The sequence below is a fragment of the Schistocerca piceifrons genome, chromosome 5 (genome assembly GCF_021461385.2).
Source record: "Schistocerca piceifrons isolate TAMUIC-IGC-003096 chromosome 5, iqSchPice1.1, whole genome shotgun sequence".
Classification (NCBI taxonomy): Eukaryota; Metazoa; Arthropoda; class Insecta; order Orthoptera; family Acrididae; genus Schistocerca; species Schistocerca piceifrons.
The window spans coordinates 170,638,655-170,656,113 of record NC_060142.1 but is presented as its reverse complement, the minus strand read 5'-3'; the positions used below and the strand labels follow the sequence as shown (position 1 = coordinate 170,656,113).

Below are 17,459 nucleotides of genomic sequence, written 5' to 3'. Positions count from 1 at the left end.
TTCTAAACTAGGACTTGCATCGTACAGCCTTAGGAAATTGTTGTCGGGGCAACGACGTTAAAATCCTAAGAGTTGATGAAAATCAAAGGGGGGCAGCCTGTAAGGTGCCTTGTTAATTACTGCTTGTCAGGCTGGGTCCCTTACCAGTTACAATTAGCAGAGGTAACAGAGAAGAGCCACAGAAAGATGGCACATTTCCTCGTAAGTTCACTTAGGAAGCACAAGAATGTCATTTACGTGCTCGCTGAATACTAGTGGCAGATATAACAGGAGTGGCCAGTGTTCACCATGGAGAGGTTTACTGTAAAACTTCCAAGAGCATCCTTTATAAATAAGGTTAAATAAGGTCACACAACATCTTACTCCCATCCACATAATCACATCTCTTGAAATGATCATGGCTATAAAATCATGCAAATTCAAGCTTTAGACTGTTGTTATTCCCGCATCACCATTCATGAATGGAATAGGAAGGGCAGAGGAGGCAGAATGATAGTTACACTCAAAATACCTTCAACTACAAAATGTAAGTATAATTGTAGATGTAGAAAGCACACAAATATGATTGTGTCAATATTATACTCTCCTTTCCATGCCAGAATAAGGGTGAATCATGAAGCATGCACACTATTTTTTATTTTTTGAGTTACATTTATGAATGATTGATACAAGCTGTCAAGAGAGAGCACATCTACTCTCGTTCATAAATAAAGAATGCAAGAACTCCTATCGCTAGCACAGTAGTTGCAATGGAATTCAAATTGATTCCTGTGAGACCCCTTACAGATTCTGAAAGGGACTATTTGTGATTTATTTTAGTACTCAAGCTTCTTGCACTTTTCTGGGAGAGAATAGTCTAATTTAAACTGAGAAAGTGCTTTACAATACGTCTTCCAGAACAAATGAAAGCTCTTGGCATGCTTTGTACAATGCATGTGCTACTAAAACTAAAGAAAGAAGAAAATAAATATACATATTTTTACCTCGTTTGGTTGCAGTGCAGTAACTGGGAAGCTACTCCAAATATTTAAAAGAGCAGTGCAACTGAGTTAGTTCTTATTGCATGATAATCTGCACATTAGCACATCTCATTTAAAATAATTCCAATAAAAAGTAAATTAGCATTAATTACAGTCATTAATTATTAATAGTTATTTATCATACATTATAATGACACAAAGGACAACAGCTGTTACAATGGACACAAATAAAATTCTGTAAATAAATGATCATTCGTTTTCAGTCATAGCTATGTCTTACTTTACGTAGTTACTTATTTTAAGGCAAACATTGAGCAGATGTCAGGTTATACTGAGCAGTGAGATAATGCAGGAAAACAAGGTTCTATGTATACATGCATAAAAAATGAGTGAGTCTTCAGTTGCCAAAATATACCTCATATTTTGATTACATCATGCTGCTAATTGAAATACTATACAATTCAAATGGAAGACTGCTGAATGGATAGTTATTAATGGATGATCAGGAAGAAAACAGCATGTTTATGCAGCATGCCTTGCTGTATATTTTTGCATGCACTATGTTCTCTGGAATTTTATTTTCAGATGAGGAAGTCTGCATAATTTCCAACACTGGAATGCATTTTTTGAAGGACATTCTCAATTTATTTGGCATGTGCCCCCCCCCCCCCCCCCCCCCCACCGCACACACACACTGTATTTTATGACTCTCAAGATGGAGAAGCTGTAGAATGAGTGAAATTCAATGAACACAGAATGTGGATTATCCTACAATGGTAGCACATACCTATTACACAAAATAAACCTGTTGCATAAAGATAACCACTCTTATTTTATCCTGATAACATGTGCTCTGCAGTAGCAAAATAGTTGTACTTAGATTATTTAGTGGGCTGCATAAGGGTATTGATTGTAGGAGCTATATTAGATATCTATCAACATTATCATGTACTGTCTTACAAGATTTAATTAACACTGTTTTACTTCATAGTAAAGAATCCTTGTATCTCAGCATTATTGAATGTGCAATAAAAGTGTACATAATTTTCTTCAGTTTTGCTTACAGTATTTTTAATTTCTGATGTAACTTAGAATTCTCGGATTACAATTGGCAATAGTAAAATATTATATTATTTATGCTTGTGTTAACTATCACCAAATGGCTATCAGGCTTAAAGTTTAACATATAATCAATGTGAGGTTGTTAGATATGGAGCTCTATTTTGGGTTAGATGAGAATGAGGGAAAAGAATATGCTATGGTTTTGCTGAAAGAACCATCACAACATTTGATCCACATGATGTAAGGAATTAATGAAAACTTAATACAAATGATTGTGACATATTTCTATATTTGAAATAGTCTTTTCATTAATACACTGGTATTTCAAATTGCTTAACTGCCATCTGTTCATGCAGTTATGGCATTCAGCATCAACTTTTGTCATTCTCTGAATATATTAATTTTTTAAATTTATCAGTATGGATTATATATCAGGAATATCCACACAGTGTCCAAATACATGAGCTTCCCACACATATTCTGAGTGTAATTTAGCACTGAACACATTTGCACTCAGTCTGTGCAGCAAACTTATGCACAGGTGATGACTAGGCATCATTCACTTAATGAGTCCTTAATTCTTATTAGTATAAGCCAATTGAACAAATACTTCATGTAATAACTTTGTAGGGTTGTGGACCCCAATTGGGGAGGATACCTACAATGGTCTTGTGGCAAGACCCATCCCAGCATTCACATGAGCTAGGTAAGTATCAGAAGCAACAAGTAGGGTTGGTCATTATGTGATTAAAACTCTGTTTCTCCAGTGTATGAGTTCATTGTCATTAACCACTGTGCCTAGTTGCTTGATGGGTCTCAAACAAATAAGTTGTGATACAGATGTTCCTACTGACAAAACTGATCCAAGTAGCATACTTTGCAACTGAATGGTAAAACATGTTACTGGTCACTGTTTTATGACATTCCTTATGAGTTGGTAACTAAATAGTGGTCATTCTCACATAGAAAGTTGTACAGCAGTTGCAAAATTGATACACAAACATGGTCTCTTTCGCAAGTGATGGGATAGAACATGCTGATTACAAAACTGGAACTGTATGTGGTTTGCAGATAGGTAGGCTACAACTTGCATCTAGGTTTTGCATGGGTATGACACCTGGGGAATGGTATCAGAAGCAAGAGTAGCATAAGCATGGACAAGATTATTGTTTGTTTGGTGATCAGCATGATAAGGCTTTGGGAGGCTACAAGGAATTTTGGAAAAAATATTTCTTTTTCCGTAGTGTGATTAAAGGTGATTAAGATCTGTGAGTGGTGAATTTCCGATCCTCCAGCTACCCAACAAAGGGGCTTTCTTAATCAGATATATATGTGTGAGTGTTAATTCCTTTTTGTATCAGAAACTAGTTTCTTGGTGTAAACTTGCTAGCTGTTATAATACCATTATGTTGTGTCATATTCATCAAGATGGGGTAACTATAAGACTTTGTACATGTAACGAAGGATAGAATAATTTCAGGTTCAATTATCCATTTGTGAAATATATTATTTCTGTAATACTGTGAAATTTTCTCCGAAAGGTTATTGTCCATTCCTACCACATCCTTCTCAGAACTAGGTTCTGTCTCTAATGTAAATACTACAACATTACAAGAAATAAACTTATTAAACATACAGTATTGTGTACAAAGTACAAAATTAGACAATATTTCATTGTCACTCCCCACATGATAATGTAACCTGTGTCCAGCCCCAGAAGTTTATTTACTGTGAAAAATGCAGAAATGTTTTATGTATAGTATTCAAGTAATTTGAGAGCAGCAGTTTCATATAACCAAAGAAAACAAGTAGTTACAGTGTTTAATAATTGTTACTTCACATACTATGTAAGAAAATTCACACCCATTTGCAAAACAAAAACAATGACTTATATTTGATGCCTATTTTTGTTTTAGACACTGAACTGCTATACAAAGACCCACTGGGACAGATAATTATTTTTGATGTTGCAAAGCAAAAGAAGACTGAACTACTTGGGGACAATTTTGCAGTAAGTATAAATTTATATTGAAGTTTATATTTATACATTTGTGATGTAAAAGACAACATTGGATGTTTGTGAAAAAGTATGCAGTCAGTCATCACAGTACATTCAAAGTCATTTTGTGTTACTGCAACTGTGCAACTTGCTTCTCCTTTGACTCTGTGTAATCACAGTTTTGCATTCTACATGGAAGTTCAGTGCATACACATTCATACCTTATTCATCCTAACTTACAATCTCATTTTCCCATACTGTGTTTAGCACATTTGCAACAAGTGAGTGTGGTGTATTGGTCCTCCTATGTTGGGTTTCCTGCAGATCCCCCAAATCATTTCAGGCAAGTGTTGGAAAGATTCCCTCAAACAGGTCATGTTCAAATTATTGCACCCCCCCCCTCCCCCTCCTTTTACCCTACTTATCTAACTTGAGTTTTTACTTCATTTCTAATGATTCCAATGTCAATGGAATCTTAGACCATCCTGTTGCACTTGCATCAAACACATTTCTTGTCACCAGTGATGTCACACTGTTTATCACCAATATTGTGAAAATGTATATTTGCTATTGATTGCTTCTTCCCTGAATGGCACTCTGTTTGCTACCTGAGACGTCATTTTTTCTGTCATTCCCATTCAGAACTACTCCCTCTTGTATAAATCTCTTCAGAGGCCTCCTAGATTGAAAAGTTGAACTGACAGCTTGTGGTCACATTCAGATTTACAAACAGTACCTTACTATCTTGTCTCACAGTGATCCCTAATTTTTAAATAGTTTAGTCTTTCTAAATCTCTAAGTTCACACTGGCACACTCCAAATCGTGTATGATTGTTCTCCACTTTTAAATCCTCTATATGGTGTCATCTTCACTTTTATGTTTTTATCAAACTGACAGTGAGCAACAATATATCAACCTTAAAAATCACTGCATTTTAAATCAAGCATTCTACCTTTTACATCCATGGTTTTTATAACCTTTTACAAGTCATTTTATTGGTTTGAAGGCAGAACAGCTAACTTATTTTGCATTTATGCTTCCTGTTGTTTTACAGTGTTATGGTCTTGGTGATGCAGAAAAAATAAATGCAGTATTTATTCATTTAATGAGAGCAACAACATTGGCTAAACTAGATAACTGCATATCTTGCAGTGTCATCTTCAAAGTTCATGAAAATTTTCTCTCACAGTGAGATTTACAGAATTTGATGAATGACCAATGAATTCCATAACTACAGTGTACTGTAGTGAAATTCATTTGCAGAAAACACTGAACATTAGATTCATGTTTGTCAGTTCCACCCAGAACATGAGAGTGAAATAATAAATACAGAAACATTCAAATTATTTTAGCATGTACAAAACTGTCTGTGTTAAAATCTCAATTTTATATTCTGCTTGGGCATGCTGCATTGTCTGTGTTAGCTGTTCCTTTTTCAGTTTCTGTTGTACTCATTAAACATATCAAAATACTAAAATACATTTTTCATATTGCAGATTAAATTGTTCATTCATGTGGGTTCTACAGAACCTGAAATGCTTCATGTAAGTAATTCTTGGTTGCAGGTGCAGTACCCAACATTGCAGCTTGAATTGTCTGAGGATCAAAAATATCTTTTAATTTCCAGCAACCATTCAAAGGTAACAATACCATCCTTTTTTGCTATTTACATGTAGATACTTTTACAATTTTGAAACATTCTTCAGAAAATCAACTTGTTGATACCTTGATACTTTCAAGATAAGTCTTAATTGATTTCACACTTGGGTAACTCAAGAATGATTCAATATATGTGTATAATAGAGGGAAACATTCCATGTGGGTAAAATATATATAAAAAACAAAGATGCTGTGACTTACCAAACGAGAAAGCGCTAGTAGATAGACACAATAAAAAACACACAAATTTCAAGCTATCACAACCCAAGGTTGCTTCATCAGGAAAGAGGGAAGGAGTGGGAAAGACGAAAGGATGTGGGTTTTAAGGGAGAGGGTAAGTCTTTCCGCTCCTGGGATTGGAATGACTCCTTACCCTCTCCCTTAAAACCCACATCCTTTCGTCTTTCCCACTCCTTCCCTCTTTCCTGATGAAGCAACCTTGGGTTGTGAAAGCTTGAAATTTGTGTGTGTTTGTGTGTTTTTTATTGTGTCTATCTACCAGTGCTTTCTCGTTTGGTAAGTCACAGCATCTTTGTCTTTCAGTATATATATAAAAAGTATTTCATTTTCTTAAAATTACACTGATACCACCAATGTTATGTCTTTTCTATGTAAATATTCCAATTTTTCTACTTAAAAATGTTTATTTTATCATCTATTCTGCTTTCAGCTATTCAGACATACCTACTTGGCCCAGTATGAAATCATCAACATAGAGAAGAAGTAAGTTTATAAAACAGGCACTGATGAATTGCTGTTTGATGGAAGTTTACTAAGTAGTAATTAACCATTATGCTCACATGTAAAATTTCTCATATAAATGTTTTCTTTTCTCAAATTTCTCCCTCTCTGTTGCAGAACAAAAATGCCTCTAGTAAATAGTGAGGGACTATTAGACAACAAGGTGTTGCAGCTTGTTGTGTGGGCACCCACTGGAAATGCACTTGTGTATGTTTACCACAATAACATATATTACCGTCCAACAGCTGAACTTGCTAGAGAGTTTAAGCTTACCACCACAGGTAGCTTTGGATCAATTTATCATGGTACACCAGACTGGGTATATGAAGGTAAGGAAGATAATCTAGCTTTTATTGGTACACCGATGCTGGAAATGTTTTATTATGCAGCAACAGATATTCTTAGGCACAAATACTCAATGGATATTATATAGAGTTCGCCTTTCATGAAGCAGATGACAGAATCAGATAAGATAAATATTTTCAGATGGAAATAGACAAATAGTATCTACAAAAGAAAAAGAAGGAATAAAACAATGTGTTTGGCAGAATAGACAAGCTACAAAATTACACCTAAGTGACAGAATTCTACCACACTTCATGCTAATGCATATGGCTGCCATCTTGTTTATGGTCCCCATGGAGAATCAGCATAAGTAGATAACCACAGATATGCTACAGAATATTACTTGTGTTCTGTCTAAGATAGCTTTCAAGCATTTTGCTTGTTAGGAAGATCCATTCATATGCCAACTACAGCAATATCAACTGTGCTGGTCCACTTAAATAATTTCTTAAAATAATTACCCAACCACTGAGGTGTAATGTAGCAAGCAGCATGTATACAAAGTCACAAAAAGAGCATAAATTCCCCCAATAATTCTGACTGTTATGAGAACTTGTAAGAAAAATCATCTTTTCTCACAAAAGATATTCATAATAAAGCTCAGTAAAACTGTATGCGAAAAGAGATTCAAATACCCTAGTTTGCTCATTAAAATCTATATAATCACACAAAACTTTTCCTTTTGTAAGTTATGTTACAACACACTTCTTATTTTTAAAGCTGTACTTGACACTATTTAATAAAACTGAACTGACATTTTGATACTTTTATTTTAAAAAGAGGCAGAAAATCTGTGCGTCTGCTGGTCTGCTGGTCCACTTAAATAATTTCTTAAAATAATTACCCAACCACTGAGGTGTAATGTAGCAAGCAGCATGTATACAAAGTCACAAAAAGAGCATAAATTCCCCCAATAATTCTGACTTGTGTTCTGTCTAAGATAGCTTTCGAGCATTTTGCTTGTTAGGAAGATCCATTCATACGCCAGCTTCAGCAATAGCAACTGTGCTGGTCCACTTAACTTAGACAATCCACATTTATTGTTGCATCCTGCCACAGACAACACTAAAAATTCTAATGTGATGGCTGTCTCTCTTGCACTTAACTGTTTAAGTTACCACATGGCAACTTAAGGAACTGTACACTGCCTTTTTTTTAAAAAAAAAAAAGTGAAGCATCCAGCATGAAACTTCACAGTTTCAGAAGGTGTGTGGTGTTATTGCAATGATTACAAAATCAAGTGACCTTTTCAAAGAACTTGACAGTATGTGTCTGTTTATCAGTATATCATCACATGTCCTCCAACTTAGTGCATGATCTGATTGAGTTGAGAAAGGCATCATAAAGCCATTGTATCATTTCCTGCTGTAAACTGGCTGGCAACTGTTGTATCCAGACTGTGATCATGCACACAGTTCATATAGATGCTTGCCTTGTGTGGATGAGCACTGTCCTGTTGAAAAATAGTACCACAATACTGTTGATTGAGAAGTAACACATGAGGACACAGGATGTTCATGACCTATGTTGTGTTATCAGAATTTGCAGTCACTACCGGAATTTGTGCAGTGACCTGAAGTCATACTCGATGACTCCCCACAGCATGATGCTAGTAGTAATAATGCTATGCCTCCCAAAAAAACATTGGTAGAATTGGATCTCCCCCAACAACAATGGTCATCTGGGGTAGTGCCAAACTTCAGTTCGTTGCTGAACACAATGTGGCAGCATTCGTCAGCAGTCCACGGTTTTCTGTTATAACTCCACTCCAAACAAAGCTATTTGTGTTACTGTATTAACAGCAGCCTATGCTTGGGACAATAATGCCCCAGTTAAGCTGCTACTAGTCTCCGACCAATGGTGCAGGATGACACAGAATGTTGCAAGAAGTCTATTACTTGTTCTTAGATGGCAAGACCAGATGCGAAGATGCACAATGTGCTTTGTGTAACAATACAGTGATCCTCCCTGGCTGGGACCTCAACAACAAGTATGCCTGCCCTCACATTACCATGCAGTCACAAATCTTCACATTGCATTTTAATATATTCTGAAGCAACATTATAAGGAAGTGTAAGCAGAATATATCATTTATTTAGAGCATCTCAGACCCCATGTTATCACAATTGCAAAGCCTTGGCACATCTGATAGCTCCCTCTGTTCCTCTCTGATAGAACTATTCACCCAGTCAGCTTCTATGGGTGTAGCTTGCTATTTTGGTGTTTTGCCTATGACACTTGTACACTGTGACAAATGTTGTTACAGAAAAGCACAAGAGTCAGTATCTTGCTTTCAGCAGCTACCTTGCTGTTACAAGTTGAGATCTGATTTTCCATTGTTTGACTAATGAGACATTAAGGCATTGCCTGATTCAGTAGACTTACCAGAAACTGTGGTGAAAGCCACAGCATATTTTATGAAATGTCTCCTAAATTTAGGCCATGTGTCTGACAGATTTACCCCCACATATTAATAGTGAACATTCATACAGGACAATGTTGGAAGTATAGAATTTTGCTCTAGTTTGTCAGCAAGAAACAGAAAATGAATATTCTACATTGCTTGAAGTTTCGTCAAAAATTAAAGTTCTTGGCTCTGAGTAGACTCCTGATCCTCACATTAATACTTTGATCATACTGCCAATGAACAATCAATGTCTCTAGAATCATACCCATTGCTTAATGTGTTTCAATCAGATATATGTAACTTGCATTTCATTGCCAAAATAATAATTTTTCTCATTTCTTAAAAATGCTACCAAACATTTTATTCTCAACATGCACAATTTTAGCAAACTCACATTCCCTTTTCTGTTGTAGGAAATAGTATTAGTTTAACTGATTATATGCATTTACTTAGCTGTTTCGTTTTGTCCCCAAAAGGGAACTTATTTTTTTGTTATTAACATAACGTTACTGAAACTGGATTTGCAATTATTGAATTTAACCTTTCTTCTTTTTTCAGAGGAAGTCCTTGCATCAAATAAAGCCCTCTGGTTTTCTCCAGATGGGAAGAAATTGGCTTATGCAACATTTAATGATAGTTTAACGCGTTTTATGACAATTCCATATTACGGATCTCCTGCAAATCTGGAGTTCCAGTACACAAGAGCCGTCAATGTACGATACCCAAAGGTGATTACCAGTTTTCCAAAACAGCAAAGCTACTGTAATCTCATAAATGTAACATTAGTCATTAATTGGGGAATATTGAGGCACATTTCTTGAAAATTTCATTTTCAGCTTTCCATAAGCTAATGATGGTAGCTGACAATTTCCTGATGCTTTACATGATAATCAAATATTTTCATTACATTTATATGATATCACCACTATCATTACTTATATTACAAACTGAAACATGCAGACTATAGTGCCCAGTGTGTTATATATAGTATAACATTCACCTTTGTCTCTCCCAGTTCTCATAACAGATGGCTCCCTTTCCTTCTGGGGTCTGAGTGATCTACCTCCTTTATAACATCACTAACCTACATCAGCCCATCCCAATTTTCTTCTCAAGAAAGAAACTAATGGCCACAATAGCTAGGATAGTTTCTCATACTTTTACATGTGTGCATAATAATGAAGTGAACATGAAATCAGGTAGCTCTCTTTAGGTTATGTATACATGGGGTGTTCATTTTAACTGGAGACATTGAAATATCTCAAAAACTACATATTGGATAAAAAAATTATAATTCTAATTTGCTTGTCTCAGCGGGGGACATCCAATGTACCACACTTGACCTGTCACCCTACCTTGTGCATGAGTGGCAGGGGCCAATTTTGAAATATTCAATGGGAATCCCCATTTTTTATAGCAGATCGCAACTCTACAGAAAAATCTATGTACATTTTGTCTGAAGCATTATCTTCATTTCATCACAGATGGCACTGTGATTGAAGGAATAGAGATGGGTACATAATCGTAATTTATGACAATGGCACATGGGTCCCCACCTGTATGCTGTGAGGGTAGGACAGGCCAGTATTTCATAACATCTAATTGGAAGTCCCATTTGCAACATTGTATTCCTCTGACATGTTGAACAGAGGACTACCCAATGCGCCACCATGGCCATGTAGCGAACTACGACGTATAGTAACAGGCAATACATTGTGACCAGAGCTCACGTACCATGCAGACATAGAACAGGTAGCAGCTCTAAACAGTGCAATCCTTGTGTAGTGTTCATTGCCTGCATGTCTACCTATCATTTGGAGGACAGACAGGCAAGTGGACAATGAATGTTGCAAACCCAGAAGAAAAAATTGAAATGATCCTGATTTACCGAAAATGTAGGAGAAATGTTGAGGCTGGTGTTGCCTTGTATGCCAAGCATTTCCCAAGGGGAAGCTCCCTCTTGTTTATCCTTTTACAAGGTGGTGGATGCCTTTATGTCTAATGGTAGCATACAGAATGGCAAAAAGAAATGAAGCAAATGTGTTACACGAGAAGCTCATGAAAGAGCTGTACTAGCAGCAGTGCACCACAACCCAAGGATAAGTTCCTGGAAATAACACTGCGATTCTGGTGTGTCCATATGAAGTTTTTGTCACAATACTGCATCATCATAAGTATCATCCTTACCAAGTGTCATTGCATCAAGTACTCCATGGTGTCAATTTCCATAACTGGGTAGTGTTTGTGAAGGGCACATCAACAAAGTCATACAACCACCACATTTTTTTAATAATTAAATGTTTCCCTGAGACATTTAAGTCTCTTTTTATTATCTACAATAACGATTGAAGCAGACTAAATGAATTAAAATTTGTGCTGTGGCCAGGACTCGAACCTGGGTCTTCTTGCTTGCTAGGCAGAAATGTAGGGGAAAAATGAATTGAAGTTTGTGCTGGGGATGGCACTCAGTTTATGTGGTTCATGCAACAATGTTGACCATCGTACTGTGATGGTGTAATGGTTAACATTTCTGCCTAGCGAGCAAGAAGACCCTGGTTTGAGTCCCGGCCCAGCACAAATTTTAATTAATTTCGTCTGCTTTGATCATTACCCCCACATTTGTTGCTGAGGTACTATTTTCCAATGAGTCTACATTCACAAACCATGGTAGTGTTAACTGACATAACATGCATTATTGGAGTATGGACAATCCCCACTGATAATGGCAAGTTGACCATCAACATCCTTGGCCAGTAAATGTATGGTGTGGCATCATGGGAAACAAACTCATTGGTCTGTATTTTACTGAAGGCACATTGAATGGAGGCAAACATTGAACATTTTTGGGAGAGGAACTATTGGTACTACTGCATGATGTCGCCCTGAATGTTCAACAGCGTATATGGTTTCAGCATCACAGTTGTCCGGTGCATTACACAATTGAAGCACGGTAGCTATTACACTGTGTTTACACTGGTCTGTGGGTTGGCAGAGGTGACCCTGTTAATTGGTCTACTAGGTCACGGGATTTGGCATCACCGGATTTCTTTCTGTGAGGAAAAGGTGAGGCTTACTAGCAAGTGCCAACAGGCCATGAAGACATGGTCAACCGCATCAGAAATGTCTGTGCTGACATTCCCACAAAAATGCTTATATCCTTTGTGCAGTCATTTGAAAAGTGGATCACTAAGTGTACTGGAGCTGGTAGTAGTACATTTGAACACTTACTCTAATTGGAAAAGCAGAGTAGCATTCACCTCGAGCCATGGCCACAGTGGCACGTTGAGTAGTCTCCTATTCAATGTGTTGGAGGAACACAACATTGTGAATGAGATTTCCAATTAGAAGGTATGAAATACTGGTCTGTCCTGCCCTTGCAGCATGGAGGAGGGGTCCCATGTGCCATTGGATATTCAAGCCATCACAAATTATGATTGAGCTCTCATTTCTATTCCTCTGATTATGGTGCCATCTGTGGCAAAATGAAGAAAATGATTCAGAGAAAACATGTACATTTTGCTGTAGAATCATAATCTGAAGGAAAAAAAAAAAATTTCAAAGCTGCCATCCATCCATGGGGTGGAGTGATAGGTCAAATGTGGTGTCATTGGGTGTCCCCATCTGAAACAAACAAATTGCAATTATAACTTATTTTGATCCAATGAGTAGTATTCAAGATATTTCAATGTCTTCAGTTAAAATGAACGACCTGTATGTATGTATTTAATCTGTGTGTGTGTGTGTGTGTGTGTGTGTGTGTGTGTGTGTGTGTGTTGTGTGCAAAGTGAAAAAAAAATTGTTTTTTTTTTTTGCTGTAAGGGAAAATTGGTCAACAGGACACAGTCATGTTCACATGTTGCTAAACTACAAATATATACAATAGAAACACTGCAGTTAATTTATGCTGCAAACAGCTAGACTGGAAACAAAGCAGGCACAAATCAAAGACAATCAGATGAAAACAACAACAGAAGAACTTTCTCAAAGGTACTCAAATGTGTCAAAAAAGTGAATAAGTGGCTTAATTGTTAGTCTCCACATCATTATTAAGGAACAAGTAAACCACTGCAGTCAGAGATAAGCAAATTTTTAAGGTTGGAGAAACACTTCATTGCAGATATTCAAGTTTTAGAAAGATGTCTCCACTATTAAAAGCTCCCCCAGCTCCACAAAAAAGCTTTAGACATAATAAAGATTAGAGTTTTAGGTCCTAAACTTGACTCCCCATTGCTAGGGATGATTTTTCAGTAGGTACATCATCACAATCAGCCACAGTGGCAGCTGTATGTCTGTATAACAAAAAATCAAGCTCTTCAAGGACTTCGTGTGGTATTTTTACACTTACAGGCTAATAAATGTACTTCTTAGTAATGTTTGTCATCTGTCTATACTAATAATAAATCTGTAAAACTGTCGTGTTTGTCTGTTTGAAAACACATCTCCAAAACTACTAGACAGTCCTTAATGGGGGTTTTCACAGGTAATTTGAGAATAGCTTGGGCACTATATGGGCTTCATTCCATGAAGAATGAACCATGGGGAAAAAAAAGATATCACAGTTGAAAGTTTTAGCCATAAAAATTGTGCAAATGTCAAAATAACCCTGTTACATTTTCAGGAGTAACCAGCTGAACTGTTTTCAATGGCATTTGGTATGGAGATAGCTTGAATCCTGAGGATGAACACAGGCTGCTTTATAAAGTGTGTGGTACAGGATACTAATTAATTTCAAGAATAATATGTGAATTAGGAAACAAATATTTACTCTTTGAAAATCTATTAATTCTTTGACTTTTGATCTTTATCGTATTAGTGGCAATGCTTTTCTGGGTTGATATATGTTACTTGATACAATTTGAAGTAATGAATACAATACTTATATAATCTTAATCATGTTTAATCTATACTTCTACAATATTTGTTGCACAATGTACACCTTGTATAACGTATAGGTAATTCAATACCATGATTCATTGATGAGCACTCCTGCCCATACCTCTCTGTATGCACTGCTTGGCACTACACATGCATCGTGTGTTAGGACAGCTTGGCTTGAGGGGCAGAGGGGGGGGAGGGGATTACGATTGGGATTTGGGGGGGGGGGGGGGGGAGGAGGGAAGGGTGCACATACTTATCCAAATAGGCAGAGACCTAAGGACAGTTGATGTTATCACGCGTACAGTAGCTTACTTATTCATCATCACTCATCATAACAAAACTACTGATATGTGAGTACAGGCATGGGCAATAGCAAGTTAATAATAAGAATGAATTTAGGGTGAACTGTGAAATTCACAGCCACAGTACTAGAACTAAAAGTAAAAGTAATTTCTCTGCATTGGATTCAGAATGGATTATTATATTCTGGTGCAAAAGGTTGACATTTTTTGACAGGAAACGCATTTCTTAATACTCTTTTGACCTTTTTTTCACCAAGGAAGTTGATGCAGTGGTAAGGCAATGAACTCATTAATGGTGTACTTCCACACTGGTTAGAGTCCTTACAGGCAGTACACATATCAGCATAACTTCCAGCATTTGAAGAACATGACAGTCAGTCATTTAAATATTATGCATAACAAAACAGTAACAACAACTTCAATAAACACTCAAAAGTGCACCATCTTCAGGAGGGCATCATTTGGAATCCTCAGCTGGTTATCCAGATTTAGAGTTTTGCTTAACCCTATCAGTGCTGTGGACATATATACATGTCCTCCTCTGCTACTGCACAGGTACGGTGCACATGTATACATGCACCTCTTGGGGTTTCCTACAGTGCTACTGACGTCTGTACGCATCCTGAACCACCGAACTCTCACTGCTGTGGATGAGTTACTTCCATATGTTGGCAAACAAAAAGTTTTAAATATTTATCATACAACACATGTGCCTCAATTTATGCTGTCATTTGCAAAAAATAAAGAACTTCATTTCAGTATCTTGAACCACTTATGAAATACGATGATTGTCATGGCCAAATAGACCCAGTTCACAGAAACAGAAATGTGTTGCATGAGACTGTCTGTGGGATATAAAAATCCATCGCTCAAGAACAACACATCATCCAATTCTCAATTTTAAATAAAATTTTGATATATTATCTAGATGTCATACACAGTGATGTATAAGCATAAAATCAACCATGTGCAAAGTTTACACAGTGCATTTTTACCTCTGCAAACTCTTTAAAATAGCATGCAATCTATTACTTAATTTTATGCAGCACAGTAACTATACAAATAATACAAAGCAATTCAGTCCTTTATTGAGTGAAGATATCACACTGTAAAATGTGGAAGCATCAAATTTTTTCAGCAAATAGCTTTCTTAAAATCAGATGATAAGTATTTCACAGTGGCTGGAATGCCATTTCTCAGCCCTGATATCAGCATTTTCTGAACAGTACAGTCACAGCAAATCTGTGTTCAGCATGGAAAGCAGAGAGCATGTATGTAGCTGCGAAAGAGTTAAAGTGAATTATGAAATAGATCCAATCAAAGGGCATGGTTGATTCACTTCTCCATTGATACCCATTCTGATTTATTTCAGTCTCTAATGACCTTATTGTTGATGGAATATTAAACCTCAGTCTTCCTTTCCTTTTTTGGTGGCAGCTGGAAGGGCTATGTTGACTCAGACAATCTGCAACTACCTGATCAACTTGGCCTCAAAGTACCTATTACGAATGAAAGTACAAAAGTCTGGCATTGCAGTGTGTAAATGAGGTTAGTAAAGAAACACTTGAAACAAAAGTTGGCTCAGTATCATCATTCTGTCTTCACCAATGTGTGCACAATTTGTGCAAAGCTCAATGTGCATTGTACAAGAGAATGAAAGCAGTCAGGGCCAATAAACATCTCATGTATGGAGTCCTATGAGGTCAGCAAGGAGGTTGGTCAGTCATGTTTTGGATAGCTACTATGCCTTCCATCATTATCAAGGATGAGTTGAGCATTGTACAGCTACCCTGCACCAGATTTTAATTTCAAAAATGTGCCCTTTCAAATGGATTGCCATTATTTTGGTTATTACTTTGTTTTTGTTTCACAGTAAAGCTGTAAGTCTTATTCTTTCCCTCCCTGCTGCCTTGAATATCTCTTCATAGATACACAGATGTTGCAACAATTTTTGTCATCATTTTTGTTGTAACGGTGATCAGAACGGTCGCGGGGTAGTAGTGACAGAAACGCGCGGGACCTGCGGAGCGGCCCACGAACAACAACACAATGGGAGTGGACAGACACGACCAACGGAGGAGCTTATGACACAACAAGAACAGACAACAGAGTAACGAACCAAATTGAGACAACCACACCCGCTGGAATAGAAACACGAACTCAATACGCTGTCTGAGACTATATACACTGAGACGCAACACAATGTTAGACTGCTGGCTGAGCATGAAGCAGGCGCTTAAGTATGCTATCGGGGGTGCCGCTATTGGCTGCTGGGACCGCGTGTTTCACTGTGGCGCCCTCACACTAAAAGCGGGCCAGGAGGCGCACGCCGCCACAGCTTACGGCGCGATGGTGCAGAGACCTCTATGGGTCTTCGATGTCCACGACGTCTGGCGTGGATTCAAATTCCGCGGTGCATGGTACCAGAATTTTATATAATGAGTGTTAGAAACAGCATAGTATCGTGTTGCAACAGTTCAAACTTGTAAGCACTGGGAAAAGTTAGATGAGGAAGCAGAATCGAACTATACCAATAAATATTCTCCTACCAGTTTCATTCAGTATTTAAAATAACCCTCAATCTTAATGATTATTTGTTAACTGATTGACTTTTTGCATTCTGAGAATATTCGAATGTTCTAATAAGCAGAAGAATTACGTCTTTGAAACATGGATGCCCACTGAAAACTAACAAAAATTTCAGAAATTGAATAAACTGAAGAATTAAGTCTTTGTTATACTTTTATTTTTTAAACAGATAACTGGTTTTGACTTTACTTCTATCTTTTAAAAAGGACAGTGATGCACATGGCAATAGATGTAAATGTCATCCATCTATGAGTACACATCAGGTGAATTATTGTTCTTTTTAAGATCTGATGAAAACTCTAAGATAAAAACCAGTTATCTGTTCAAATGAACCAAAATATGACTAAGACTGTGAAATCCTCAGATTATTTATTTGACACTCCTGCAAAGGTCCAAGTGACCTCATTTCATTTTTTGAAAAAATAATGAGCTGGAACATTATTGCAATCCATAGCATGTAAAGTTTCCATATAGAAAACACTGTTTAATGAAGAAA

General features: G+C 36.9%; 1 protein-coding gene across 4 annotated transcripts in view; it reads left to right on the top strand.

Moving 5' to 3' along the window:
* The window catches only part of LOC124798460 (venom dipeptidyl peptidase 4-like), a 539,163-nt gene that overhangs the window by 479,849 nt on the left and 41,855 nt on the right, over positions 1–17,459 (top strand). For all 4 annotated transcript variants that reach the window (XM_047261885.1, XM_047261884.1, XM_047261886.1 and 1 more), the window contains 5 exons: positions 3,959–4,053; positions 5,608–5,682; positions 6,372–6,424; positions 6,560–6,771; positions 9,753–9,922. In XM_047261885.1, coding sequence (XP_047117841.1) covers positions 3,959–4,053; positions 5,608–5,682; positions 6,372–6,424; positions 6,560–6,771; positions 9,753–9,922 — 605 coding nt within the window. The remainder of the gene's footprint in view (positions 1–3,958; positions 4,054–5,607; positions 5,683–6,371; positions 6,425–6,559; positions 6,772–9,752; positions 9,923–17,459) is intronic.